The following is a 14,850-nucleotide window of genomic DNA, read 5'->3' as shown; positions in this document are numbered from 1 at the left end:
TCCAGTGCCAAGATATCTCCATCATCCTGGCTGAGGCGATACGACGTACGCATAACGGAGAGTCTGTGTCCTACCTCTTCAGCAACGTTCCCATGTAGTCCAGGTGAAGGTCACTGGATTCTTCTCACGATTCATTCATGTCACTTTTCTATACTATAATATTTTGTCATAATCCTACATGAATGGAGCTGATCTGTTGTTTCTTTTCTTTCCTACTTTGAATTAAATAATAACATTGAAAAACTAGAATACACTCGTACTGTTTCCTCAAATGCATTGAAATATCGCAGTGTACACAATTTCCCAGAACTACAGTTTCCTCAAACTTTTTTTTTGCAAAGTTCTGCAGCGTTGAGAGGAAACTGCTCGAGTGTAGGTAGGAGCTTCAATTTCATTCACAAAGACAAATAATGTTGGTTTTATGGGTTTTCCCTTTGTCAACAAAATGGGATGAATAAGACAACTAATGATGAATATGAGTTGAGAGAATGTCAAATTGTGCAGATCGTTTGTCTTAGTGAATTGAGTTGGAACTTCTAATCTAATTTTTTAATGGTTATTTCACATCAATGAATTTTTTATCTTTTTTAGGTCTTGTGATTACCTGAATCATAGCTTGTATCAAGCAAACATTACAATGGTGATTTGAAGTTTAACGGCTTTGGAAAAAAAATAAAGCACGGCAATGACGAGACTTTTTTTTTTCGAATACCTGTTTTTCCCAGCCATTATTTTTCTATTGTAAATAGACCTGTTGTAACGATATTGAGTGATTCTAGACACCTGGAAGGACAAGAACTCGATCTGAAATAAGAAGTTATAAATTTGTATGTGGCTGATGTGAAGTTGAGTCCTTGGAAAAAGCTTTTTACTCGCATTATCTCACTGTACTCAAAGTGTAAAATGAATACCTGGCCAAAGTGCTGTCTCTGTCGAGAGAATTTTAAAAAATGGTGAGAGCACTTCATAGGTGTTATTCTTCGTTGGAACATCTTGTAAAGCTCTCTCAGGACATGCAGGGAATATTGCAATATACGCTCATAATAAAAAATAATTGTTACTATACACATTTAAAATCGTATGCATATATACTTTGAAACATAGCATAAAGCTCATTGGCTATGTAGATTTTGGTGATATGAACCGTGTAATTATCTTCAAGTTCAAGATTTTTGTTTTTATTTCAACTTCCCTACTCCATGATATGCACGTGCTGTTGTCACTTTTGAAACCAACTGTGAGCGAGATACAGGGCAAATAATTCACATTTGTTGTTTTGCTGGACTTCTTTCAACTCAGAAAAACAACTTAGAGATAAATTATTTATGAGGTACCAAAATTCATTGACAATAGACAGGTAGATAACCACGCCTCTCGGATAATGTAAATAATGGCAGTGATTGGTAGACACATCAAACTACAACTATCGATGGTTTGTGTTTAAGTAAAATACCCACTGTTCTACAGCTTGATAAATAGAACTAACACATAAAACTATGTCTAAATTTAAACCTTTATAATCTGATCGAGAAAATCGTGTGGTAACTAGTCACCCATTTGGCGGTATAAAAACAATAACAATGATCAGAGAGAGGTCTATTTCATTCACGTTACTGTTTATAAACAACCAACTATGTTTGTCCGAGCACGTGTGAGGGTGTGTCACAAATTTTATCTTTTGATTGGTCAAAAATCTACTAGTTAAGGCCAAGATCTAATTTAGAATCTCATGGTCGTGTGGTTGAAGCAGGCGCCTCTTATTGAAGTGGCAGACTGTTTAATTTTGCCTTAATTTTAACAGATGGATAGTTTAATCATTCATTTCTAGCTGTCTGAGTGACTTGGTGACGTTTCATCAATAAATGAATTATCCGTTTGGTAAAATTTGATTGTATTGCTACTTTAGTAGCTTCAAAGTACGCAACCACACGACCACCCACGTGTTTCTGAATTAGGTCTTTGCATTGTCAATATTTGTTGGAACAACCGACAAAAGACAGGTTTGGTTCTGTTTTGTTTTTTTAGTTGGAATGAGTCGAGAAAGACAGAAAATGTAAGATTTTTGCCCTTTGTGCTTCTTGAAAATAATGGGGCAAAAAAAAGGTTAAAAGAGCACTTGTGTATCGTGGAGGACAGTTGAGATATAAACAAAAAATCAAGAAGATGATGACACAGTTCATAATAATAATATTTATAAAATACTTAACCAATCCGTCTTATGTTACCTTTCCAAATAAAAAGTTGATGACTATTTTAAATGTGTATACATATCTGCCAACCTTTTCGCTTTTGGGCGAAATCATTCCTATTTTCACTGTACCTTCCCACTATTCTGCCATTGTCTCTAAAATTCCACTGGGTGGGGTTCCCTACCTCCACAGTGGGCAGGGAGGTACTTATCATGTCTTCTATCCCCTTACAGCTGTTTTCCAATTTGCTTTCTGTCTTTGTCTTAGTTTGGGATTGTTTGGTTTTGTCCTGACCCTGGTCGGAGTCCTTGGCAGGGAGGGAAACAGTCAAATGCAGAGTTATTGTTTTGGGAGATATTTTTTTCCTTCTAAATCATCTCTCTGTTATGTATTATTATATTTGTTATTTTGAATTTATAATGAAATGTAAGCATTTGAGTGTATTCCTCTTTGTTGGATTTTGTGCTTGTGTCCGGATGAGACTTATAGGTGATTTCAAACTAAGTACATTGGTGGTATGCTCTTGGAATCTACATCTGATCCCTATTTGTTCTTAGTTCCCCTTTGTCTTACTTTTTCTTGGGTGCTTTAATTGTAATTCTAGAACTTTTTACTATCTCATTTTCTTCCTTTTTACTGGCGCTGATATAACCTAAATGTGTTGCAAGCGCCGTAAAGCCCTCAAAAATCAAAATAAAAACAAAAACATCTCTAAAATTCCGATTTTAAATAATGATGATAATGGTAAGAAGAAAAGGAAAAATGGAGGGGGGGGGGGAGGGCTGATTTTTAAATATTTTTTTTAATGATCGCCAAAAGGGAGCTAGGGAGCTAAGTAGGAAAATTACTTGCACTCTTTTCCCCCTTCCCCATTTCATTACCTAACACATGTGACATGTAGTTTTGCCAGCTGTGCCAAATACTATCTTTGTGTGGCAAAGTTGGTGGTCATTATTTTGATACAGAATTATCCATTGTTAAGAAACGTCTATTTTTTTTTTTGGTCTCAAATTCCTATTTTCTGAGCTTCTGATTCCACGTTTGGAATATGAGGGGTTGGCAGGTCTGGTGTGTACTTAATTTTGATCGTATCTGTAGCCTACTCTATAATGAAAGCTCAACTATTTCATTATTGTTTTAGTTATTATTTAAAAAAAAAAAAAACCTGTGTACTGTTTTAAAATCAAACAGGCAGGAAAGAACTGTAAATATATAGATCAGCTTCATTGGTTTCTTTTTTTTTTGTTATTGTCAATGTTTTATTTGACCAATCAAATTACAGTAGAACACTGATTACAAACACACTTGAAATAAATTGATGGAAATCATAGATGCTGTGTGTTTGTGTCACAGTTCCCCCACTCCCAATCCCATTTTATATTTCTATGAAATACACACTTGAAATAAATTGATGGAAATCATAGATGCTGTGTGTTTGTGTCACAGTTCCCCCACTCCCAATCCCATTTTATATTTCTATGAAATGTAGAAGAATTTAAATAAAAAACTATATTGTTTCTGCCTGCTATTCTTTATATTTGAGATGCCAACTATTAGGAAAATTTTAATTTTTTTACCCAATAATCGTACCAATGCGAAAAATCTTTTAAATTTCCTTTTTTATACCAAGTGCTATTTTCCTTGTATTAGCACGGGGTTAGCACAGTATTTATACAATGTCATGACACTAGGAATGGACGGTGGTGGTCAGTGTTATTCATGAAGTGGTGAAAACGGTAGGAGCCGCCGCCTGAAGCCTGTGATCTTGAAAATACTAACATGCATTGCATTTTATTTTATTTGTTTTCCACATTAATTTGTGTATTGTTGTGTTGACAAAGGGTTTGTACCAAAACGCCCATTGTCCGTTTTGTTCTTATACGAAGCCTCTCCATTTTCACTCTTTCGTTTGTATTTTCATGAAATGGTGACTGCGCTGGATTAGATAATACTTTTGGGAGCAAATTAATTGTTTGTTTTCTATCAATGTACACATTTCTGATTTTTTAAAGTTGGCATCTCTCTTATGTTATATCCATTGTATTGTACTATAAATGAGAAATAAATAACAATGTGAAATTGAATGTAAGCTTCAATTTAATAAATGAAAACAGATAATGAGGATGTTTTAGGTTTACCCTTTATCAGCAAAACAGGATGTTATATCCATTGTATTGTACTATAAATGAGAAATAAATAACAATGTGAAATTGAATGTAAGCTTCAATTTAATAAATGAAAACAAATAATGAGGATGTTTTGGGTTTCCCCTTTATCAGCAAAACAGGATGAATGGAACACTACAGACGAATGAGATAATCTGTCATGTGGCATTGTTAACATTCAGTTTGACATTAATTTCTTCGAGCTTCGAGCAGCAAAATTTACATATACCTGAGAATGAGATTTTGTAGAAAACTTTTTACTTTAAACACGACATTCATTATCTTCTGGAATGACATTTTAGTTTCTGGGTGGGGTTCCCTACCTCCACAGTGGGCAGGGAGGTACTTACCTTGTCTTCTATCCCCGTATATCTGTTTTCCAACTTGCTTTCTGTCTTTGTCTTGGTGTGAGATTGCTCGGTTTTGTCCCGACCCTGGCCGGAGTCCTTGACTGGGAGGGAAACAGTCAAATGCATAGTTATTGTTTTGGGAGATGATATTTTATTCCTTGTAAATCATCTCTCTGTTATCTGTTATTTTTAATGTATAATGCAAGCATTTGAGTGTATTCCTCTTTGTTGGATTTTGTGCTTGTGTCTGGATGAGACTTATAGGTGATCTCAAATTAAGTACATTGGTGGTTTGCTCTTGGATTCTACTTCTGATCCCTATTTGTTCCCAGTTCCCTATGTCTTACTTTTTCTTGGATGCTTTAATTGTAATTCTAGAACTTTTTACTATCCCATTTTTTTCCTTTTTACTGGCGCTGATATGACCTTAATGTGTTGCAAGCGCCGTAAAAACCTTAAAAACAAAAACAAAACATTTTAGTTTTGTCAGTGTTTGATTTTGTGACTTACCCATCTATAAAAAGTTTTTATTTGTCAACTTAATATAGCATAGCGGCCAACTGTCCTGATACTTGGTGGGCAGGGAGGTACTTGCTGTGTCTTCTACCCCCTTGTATCTGTTTTTCAATTGCTTTCTGTCTTTGTCTTGGAATGAGATTACTAAGTTTTGTCCTGATCGTGGCCGGAGTCCTTGGTTGGGAGGGAAACAGTTGAATGTATGGTTATAGTTTTGGGAGATGATAATATGTATAGTATTGAACTATTTTTTCTTTTTTTTTTTTTTCGAAAATATGATTTGTAAACATTTGAGTGTTTTCTTCATTGTGTTTGTGTCAGGATGAGACTTTTAGGTGATCTCAAACCATGCACAATGATAGTGTGCTCTTGGAATCTGCATCTGTTCCCTATTTGTGCCATTTCCCTTTGTCTTAATTTTCTTGTGTGCTTTTAATTGTTAGTCTATGACTTTTTTACTGTCCCATCTTCTTTCTTTTTACTGGCGCTGAAATGACCTAAACGTGTCGCAAGTGCTGCAAAACCCTTAAATACAAACAAAAACTGTCCTGATAAAATCGGGAATGTCTCTATTTGTCAACCTGGAGAACAAATTTTTAAGAATAAAATTGGAGTTTTTATGTGTATAGAAATGACCCTCGCATGTCCCACGATTATGACTTTGTTACTAGCGAATTACAAGAAGGAACAGAGAAGGCTCTTAATCTAGATTATATTATATAATAGTCCAAACACACTGCTGTTTTGGGTCATGGCAGTGTTGTGCATAGGAGTATCCTGGGTGGGGATCCGACCTCCCATAGCGGGCAGGGGGGTACATACTGTGTCTTCTATCCCCTTATATCTGTTTTCTATTATTATTATTAGTTAATATTATTATTATTATTATTATTATTACTACTACTACTATTATTATTTCTAATACAAAATGATAAATATATACTTGTGTGGGTGTGCAGTGTTCATTATCCAAATTCATCGTTAGCCATCCGTGATGTATCGTTCGTCGTTTCCACATCTTCGACCTGAAATCTGTGGTCTGTCATTTACACGAAGTTTATATTGTGCATTTCCGCATCTACATAACAAAACATGTTCCTGTTTGAAAAAAGATTTATAATAAAATAAATACATGAAAATGTGTCTACAACAAATTCAATGAGCCTTCTTAGAATATTTAAAATACCTTTTTTTTTAAATTTAAAAAAAAAATTGAGCTTTATATAGCACAATATCCTCTAAACGTGTTCATAGCGCTTTACAAGGGGTCCCTGGGTGGGGATCCTGACCTCCCATAGCGGGCAGGGAGGTACATACTGTGTCTTCTATCCCCTTATATCTGTTTTCCAACATGCTTTCTGTCTTTGTCTTGGAATGAGATTACTTGGTTTTGTCCTGGCTCTGGCCGGAGTCCTAGCTGGGAGGGAAACAGTCAAATGCATAGTTATTGTTTTGGGAGATGATATTTTTTTCCTTGTAAATCATCTCTCTGTTATGTATTATTATTTTTATTTTGAATGTATAATGTAAGCATTTGAGTGTATTCCTCTTTGTTGGATTGTGTGCTTGTGTCTGGATGAGACTTCTAGGTGATTTCAAACTAAGTACATTGGTGGTATGCTCTTGGAATCTACATCTGATCCCTATTTGTTCTCAGTTCCCCTTTGTCTTACTTTTTCTTGGGTGCTTTAATTGTAATTCTATAACTTTTTACTATCCCATTTTCTTCCTTTTTACTGGCGCTGATATAACCTAAATGTGTTGCAAGCGCTGTAAAACCCTTAAAAACAAACAAACAAACAAACAAGGGGTCCCTGGCCAAGAGCAACATTTAACATGTAGGACGGGACATGTCGCCTGTTGGGTGATATTACAATTTTTTCAGACAGAGACAACTCTGGTAACGGCCAGGTACTTATTTTACACCGAGTACGGTGAGAGAATGTGAGTAAAGAGCCTTCTCCAAGGACTGAACTTTGCACTGAGCGATGCTCGAACCGGAGGCTTCCCAATCCAAAAGAGTGTCATACTAGACCACATAGCTGCACCTTTGAATGAGGTAAACAGGGTGGAATCTTTTGACTTCCCAACTGGGTGGAGTTCCTGACCTCCCATAATGGACATGGAGGCACTTATTGTGTCTTCTATCTCCTTATACTTAAATATATATGTTTTTCCAACATGCTTTCCGTCTTTGTCTTGGAATGTCTTGGTTTTGTCCAGGCCCTGGCCGGATACCCTAGCTGGGAGGGAAACAGTCAAATGTATAGTTAAGAGTTTTGGGAGATGATATTTTTTTCGTAAATCATCTCTCTGTTATGTTATGTATTATGTTTTGTTTACATGTTATCTATATATGTAAACATTTGAGTGTATCCCTCTTAGTTGGGACCTGTGTTTGTGACTGGATGAGACTTTTAGTGATCTCAAACTAAGTACTTTGATGGTGTGCTTTAATTGTAACTCTGGAACATTTTACTATCCCATTTACTTCCTTTTAACTGGCGCTGATATGAACTAAATGTGTTGCAAGCGCCGTAAAACCCTTACAAACAAATTGACCTCCCAAGGTGAGAGGAGAGGTCTCTGTCTGTGTTTGAGTGGGGTCTTTTGACCTTCCAAGTTGGGTGGAGAGGAGAGGTCTCTTTCTGTGTTTGGATGGGGTCTTTTGACCTTCCAAGATGGGTGGAGAGGAGAGGTCTCTTTCTATGTTTGGGTGGGGTCTTTTGACCTTCCAAGGTGGGTGAAGAGGAGAGGTCTCTGTGTTTGGATGGGGTCTTTTGACCTTCCAAGATGGGTGAACAGGAGAGGTCTGTCTCTGTTGGGGTCTTTTGACCTTCCAAGGTGGGTCACCATTGCTATGTCTTCCACCCGCCTTTATCTGTTTTCCCTCTCCACATTGCTCTCCTCTTTGCTCTGCCTGATTTGGTGTTGACCAGGTTTTTTTCCTGGTCCCAAGCAGGGATACTTAGCTGAGAGGGACGCAGTTGAATGTATGGTTCCTTTTTTTTTTTGGTTTGAGAGATGATTTTTTTTCCGTGTGTATTTTATTAGGTATCCCAAACTAAATTTCTTCATACAAATAGCAAAAATTAAATTACAAAGCCACATGTGACTTCCCAAACCATGGAAAATATCAATTTATTTATCAAAATTGGAAAATAAATTTTTATCAGTTATGGGTTTTTAAAGTTTCATTTTTTGATGATTTGTGAAGAAAAATAAATCTTGGCTAGAGAAAGAAGAAAAATAATAATAATAATAATAATAATAATAATAGATCTTTATTGTCCATAAATATGGCAATTTGTCATTTAGTTACACTTGTTATAACGTTAAACGATAACTGTAACATTGAACAGATATTTCACTCCTACTTATTTTCTCTCTCTCTCTCTCTCTCTCTCTCTCTCTCTCTCATAATAGGCTTTGCTGACATAGATTGGCGGGTTTTTTTTTGGTTTTTTTTTTTTTTGTTGCTTTGTAATCTTCAAAGACTGCTGATTTTAATGGTCGGTATAAAGCATACGTTTTTCACAAATAACTTAAATTCAAGAGGAAGAGAGACTGTTCAAAGAGACCTAATTTTTTAATGACTTGTGAAGAAACATTCACCTGTTAACAGCAGTAATTCCGGAGACCTAATTTTATTTTTCAGTTTTGGATTTAGGTTTTAAGGGTTTTACGGCGCTTGCAACACATTAAGGTCATATCAGCGCCAGTAAAAAGGAAGAAAATGGGATAGTAAATAAAAAGTTTTAGAATTACAGTTAAAGCAACCAAGAAAAGGTAAGACAAAGGGGAATTGGATTCAGTAGTCTGATGTCACGCGCCCGGCAACGGCGGCCATCTTGGTTCTAAACAAAGAAAATCATTACTTTTTATTCTTCATGCTGGCGAGAACTTTTCATTCCCTTTTCATATGCCTTGTGATCAGAATGTGTAAAAGTCAAAACATGATCAAATTGATGGGGTTTTTATCCTCTGGATACGCTTTTAAGCTCGCCGGAGAAATATTTCATATGGCGTCCGCCATTGTTCCGATAGTTTAGAGCCAGTGTTACTAAGTTACCATACGTCATTAGGAAGGAAGTGACAGTACGACTATTGAATCCTATTGGTTCAAATAGGAAAAAGATGTCCAAGAGCACACCATCAAAGTACTTAGATTGAGATCATCTAAAAGTCTCATCCAGTCACAAGCACAGGTCCCAACTAAGAGGGATGCACTCATATGTTTACAAATCATATATAGATAGAATGCGCTTGGCCAAGGAGTTCACAACATTGCCATCCGGAAGTATAACGGACCAACACACAAACTCTGTGTAACCATGAACTTTTATAGTCTGGTTAATACAGTTTAGTGAGAACAACTCACAAACGCGGATGGCAAAAACAATAACAAAGGCCTGAGTGACGTCATCTGCATACTATCTATAGATAATATATAAACAAAACATAATACATAAGAGAGAGATGATTTACGAAACAAAAAATATCATCTCCGAAAAGTCTTAACTATATATTTGACTGTTTCCCTCCCAGCTAGGGTATCCGGCCAGGGCCAGGACAAAACCAAGTAATCTCATTCCAAGACAAAGACAGAAAGCAAGCTGGAAAACAGATAAAGGAAGGTAGAAGACACAGTAAGTGCCTCCCTGCCCACTATGGGAGGTCAGGAACCCCACCCAGTTTTTCAGTTTTGGATCTATACTGTGTAAACATTTGAGTATATCCTCCACAGCGGGGACCCTTTGCTTGTACCTGGATGGGACTTGGAGGTCAAGGTCATGTCAAAACAGGATCATGGATAGATTGGTCGCGGAATCTTCCGTTCACTCTTTGAACCAGTTCCCCTTTGTCTTGCTCCTTCTTCGCTGATTTTAACTTCAAATCTTTGAAATGTCCTCAATCATCTTTTTACTGACGATTGAATGATCTCATAATGTCTGCCACAAAAGCTGTAAAACCCGAAAATTGTTTGTTTGATTTTAAGGGTTTTACGGTGCTAGAAACACGTTTTTTTTTTTGTTTGTTTGTTTGTTGCTTTAGGTCTCTTCCAACACAATTGAGGTTATATGAGAGACCGCTGAAACAAAAAAACAAGCAATCTAACAAAAATAGTACAAATGTAAATCAAAATCATAACCTAAAGATATAAGCTAAATTATAAATAACCAAGAACAAACAGGCAGAAGATTTACAGAAAAAAAAATATCCCCTGTCAAAAATACAATCACAACCCAAAGAAGCAGGATAGGCTAGTAAAGAGAAGAAGAAACGATATCACTATCGGATCGTACACCCATGCGAACATCATAGGTATATGATTCAAGGGTGATGCTCCATCCAACCACCCGCAGAAACACGTTTAGGTCATATCAGCGTGAGTAAAAAGGAAGAAGATTGGATAGTCAAAATATTCTAGATGTGCGATTAAAAGGACTTAAGGAAAAAGTAAGACAGGGGGAAATGGTTCAAATAGGGAACAGATGTAGATTCCAACAGAACACTATCAGTATCATCAGTGTACTTAGTTTGAGATCACCTAAGACTCTCATCCAGACACTAGCACAATATCCCACTAAGAGGAATACACTCAAATGTTTACAAATCATATGTTAAAAATAAATAAAATAACAGTACATAACAGAGAGATGATTTACAAGTAAAAAAAATATAATCTCCCAAATCTATAACTTTACATTTGATTGTCTCCCTCCCAGCCAATGACTCCGGCCAGCGAAAAACTAAGTCTGTCCCCGCGGTTTTTTGCCATTTCAAAAGCCAAAATTTGCCATAAAAAATGGTAAAATTTGCCATCAAAATAGCAAAATTTGTCAAGAATTTGAGGCTATTTTTACAAAAATCAAACAATTAAAACAACATGTATGGTAAAAAATTGACACAAATAGGGCATTTTGTAGAATATTTATTTACATTTTGAATGGTTTGAAATAAATAATATAAATAATAATAATAATAATAATAATAATAATAATAATAATAATAATAATAGCCATCGTAAGTAAGTAAGTAAAAAAAAGGAAGTAATCAAAATATTTTATAAACTATTTAGCTTCTTAAAATTTGGGAAATCGAAGTGAACAATGGCATAAAAAAATTCAAAATTTCAAAAACTAATTAAGGAGAGGAAAAAAATAACTATTCACAAGGAAAGAGAAACAAAATCTATTTTCCAATGGGGGCACATTAAATTTGTATTCTCTACTTACTATCCAATTTTGAGCATTATTATTATTGCTTTATATTTCAATATAGGCCAAATGGGTTTTTGAATGTTTGTTTTTGTTTTGTTTTTAAGGGTTTTACGGCGCTTGCAACACATTTAGGTTATATCAGCGCCAGTGAAAAGGAAGAAAATGGGACAGTAAAAAGTTCTGGAATTACAGTTAAAGCACCTAAGAAAAAGTAAGACAAAAGGGGAACTAGAAACAAATAGGGATCAGATGTAGAATCCAAGAGCATACCACCAATGTACTTAGTTTGAGATCACCTATAAGTCTCATCCGGACCCAAGCACAAAATCCAACAAGAGGAATACACTCAAATGCTTACATTATACATTAAAAATAAATATAATAATACATAACAGAGAGATGATTTACAAGGAAAAAAATATCATCTCCCAAAACAATAACTATGCATTTGACTGTTTCCCTCCCAGCCAGGACTCCGAACAGGGCCAAGTAATCTCATTCCAAGACAAAGACAGAAAGCATGTTGGAAAATAGATATAAGGGGATAGAAGACACAGTATGTACCTCCCTGCCCACTATGGGAGGTCAGGATCCCCACCCAGGGTTTTTGAATGAAAAACATGGAAAAAATCATGCAAAATCATAATCATATCATGAAAACTAAGTGCAACTTGTGGCTAAAAATGAAATTGCATTTTATGAAAAATATTTTAATAGAACACATTTTGTTTACATAAATGATAAATGTGATAAATTTCTAAGGAAAAGAATTAAACTTTGAAAAGTAACATTTTTGAATGCAATAAAATAAAAATAGGAATTTCCTAGTGAAATATCAAATCGTTTGTCAGTTAGTTAGCATTAATTGACTCGATTGTAGATTCTTGAAACTAGATAATTCTATTTTCTGTAGTAGTTATAGACAATCATAATAAATAATAATTTATTACTTACTTAATAAGTAGGTAATGATTCAGAGAAATCATGTTATAAGAAACAAAAGTGTTTGCAGCATAAAAGGATATAAATGTAAAGTATATTTAAAATTATTATCTTATATTATAAATATTAACCTTTTACTATATAAAAAAGACAAAATCATATGAATACTTAAAATATTTCATTGATAAAAATCTTGCCTGGATCTAGGTCTAGACTTATCATCACATATATGTGACAATTTTGCTAGGCTAGGCCATAGAGGTGGGAGGCTAGGCCTAGACATGTTTGTCCGTTATTTAGTGCCAATTTTGGATGCCAGCATTGAAAGTCGCCATCTTTTCACAATTTTTCATAGCTTTTGTTTTTTTTTTAAACAAAAAATCGTCAATTTAGCCTAAAAACGGCGAAATTTGCGGCTTTTTGCTGCCAAATAAAAATTTGCAGCTTTTTGCGGTCAAGGGTGAAATTTGCGGCCGCGAAATACTGCGGGGACAGCTAAGTAATCTCGTTCCAAGACAAAGACAGAAAGCAATTGGAAAACAGATACAGGGGGATAGAAGAGACAGCAAGTACCTCCTCGCCCACTATTGGAGGTCAGCAACCACACCAGAATGTAAGCTTCAATTTAATAACGAAAACAGATAATGTGCATGTTTCAGGTTTTCCCTTTATCAACAAAACAGGATGAATGGAACACTATAGACGAATGGAATAATGTGAATGTTCTTAAGATGAATAAACAAAAACCTTGACAGAGCAGGAAATAGTATGCTTCTTTGTCAGGAAGCACGAATTAAAATAGAACAATAGATATATATATAAAAGTTGTGCAATACTCTTCAATAGTCGTAACGTCACTTCCTTCCTAATGACGCATGGTAACTTAGTAACAATTGCTCTAAACTATCGGAACACTGGCGGACGCTCGTATGAAATATTTCTCCGGCGAGCATAAAAGCGTATCCAGAGGGGGGGGGGGGGAAAACAAAAATTCGATCACGTTTTGACTTTTACACATTCTGATCACAAGGCATATGAAAAGTTCTAGCCAGCATGAAGAATAAAAGTAATGATTTTCTTTGTTTAGAACCAAGATGGCCGCCGTTGCAGGGCGGCGTGACATCCGACTACTGAATCCAATTAATTAAGTCAAACAAGGGGAGGCGGGGAGGAAACGTGTGGTGCAGTATAGAAAGTGAAATATAAAAACGTGTAGACTATTGTTGGAAAATAAATACTATGGAATAGGAAATAAATGAAAGGGATGTAGGTATAAGTATAAGCATTAGTGGTAGTAGCAGCAACAGTAGTACTTTTTGTAGTAGTAGTAGCAGTAGTGGTAGTAGTAGTAGTAGTAGTAGTAGTAGTAATAGTAGTAGAAGTAGTATTAGTAGTAGTAATAGTTGTACTAGTAGTAGTAATAGTGGTAGTAGTAGTAAAAGTAGTAGTAGTAGTAATAGTAGAAGTATGAGGGGTAGTAGTAGAAGTAGTAGTAGTAGTAGTAGTTACATTCAATTTCACATAGTTATTTATAAAAACAAACCAAGGAGGCAGAAAAGTAACGTTAAAATGATCACTGTATAAGACTTTAATTCCTCACATATCAAGAAACTTTAACCAGCCTCCTTCATAAAACATATCCACATACATGGAGGGCTACATATTCTGACATATGAAGGTAACAAGAGATGAAGTGAGTAGGAAAGTGTCAGAAGACGAGAGAGAATTAAAACAATTACGCGGCGTGATGGGGGTTTGAACCCGCGACCTTACTGGTACAACAATTCTGCCTGGCCGGTGAGAGTGTGACTCTACCGTATGAGCTATCCACAATCCCAAAAAAGATCGCCTCTAACTCAGGTCATTATTAGAGCTCTCTCTCTCACCGACTACTTGAGATCGCGGGTCCAACACACACAACCTCTGCGAAGTTAGTTGGCCAGCAATTAAGCTTAATAGCCAATATTCTCAACACAAACATATAACATAGAAACAATTGAGACATTGAGTATGCTCCGGTATTTGGGGTGAGTTTTTAATTCAGAAAAGTGAGTGGAGCAGGCACTTATGTTGGTAACAACAAGAGATGAAGTGAGTATGAAAGTGCCAAAAGACAATAAAGAATTTTTTAAATTTTCGCGGTAGTGATGGGGTTTGAACCCGTGACCTTATTGGTACGACCAAACTCCGCCTGACCAGTGAGAGCGTGACTCTACCATATGAGCTATCCACGATCCCAAAAAAAATCGCCTCTAACTCAGGTCATCAGTAGAGCTCTCTCTCATGGACTACTTGAGATCGTGGGTCCAACACACACAACCTCTGCGAAGTTAGTTGGCCAGCAATTAAGCTTAATGGCCAATATTCTCAACACAAACATATAACATAGAAACATGAAATATGCCAATTAGCATACATACATTCCAAGAGACGATTGTGAATTTTTAAAAAACATTGCTTGGTC

The 14,850-nt window shown here is 35.8% G+C and overlaps 1 protein-coding gene across 2 annotated transcripts in view; it reads left to right on the top strand.

The window, feature by feature from the left end:
* LOC144969937 (ribose-phosphate pyrophosphokinase 1) overlaps positions 1 to 4,441 on the top strand; it is an 81,346-nt gene extending 76,905 nt beyond the window's left edge. For both annotated transcript variants that reach the window (XM_078909020.1, XM_078909022.1), the window contains exon 7: positions 6 to 4,441. In XM_078909020.1, coding sequence (XP_078765146.1) covers positions 6 to 98 — 93 coding nt within the window. In that variant the 3' untranslated portion in view covers positions 99 to 4,441. The remainder of the gene's footprint in view (positions 1 to 5) is intronic.
* Positions 4,442 to 14,850: the final 10,409 nt, after the last annotated feature.

This window comes from Berghia stephanieae, chromosome 4 (genome assembly GCF_034508935.2).
Source record: "Berghia stephanieae isolate SIO BIC M18660-M18661 chromosome 4, UCSD_Bste_1.3, whole genome shotgun sequence".
In the NCBI taxonomy this organism is placed as follows: Eukaryota; Metazoa; Mollusca; class Gastropoda; order Nudibranchia; family Aeolidiidae; genus Berghia; species Berghia stephanieae.
Note: the sequence above shows the minus strand (reverse complement) of the source record. Positions and strands in the feature narration are given on the sequence as shown.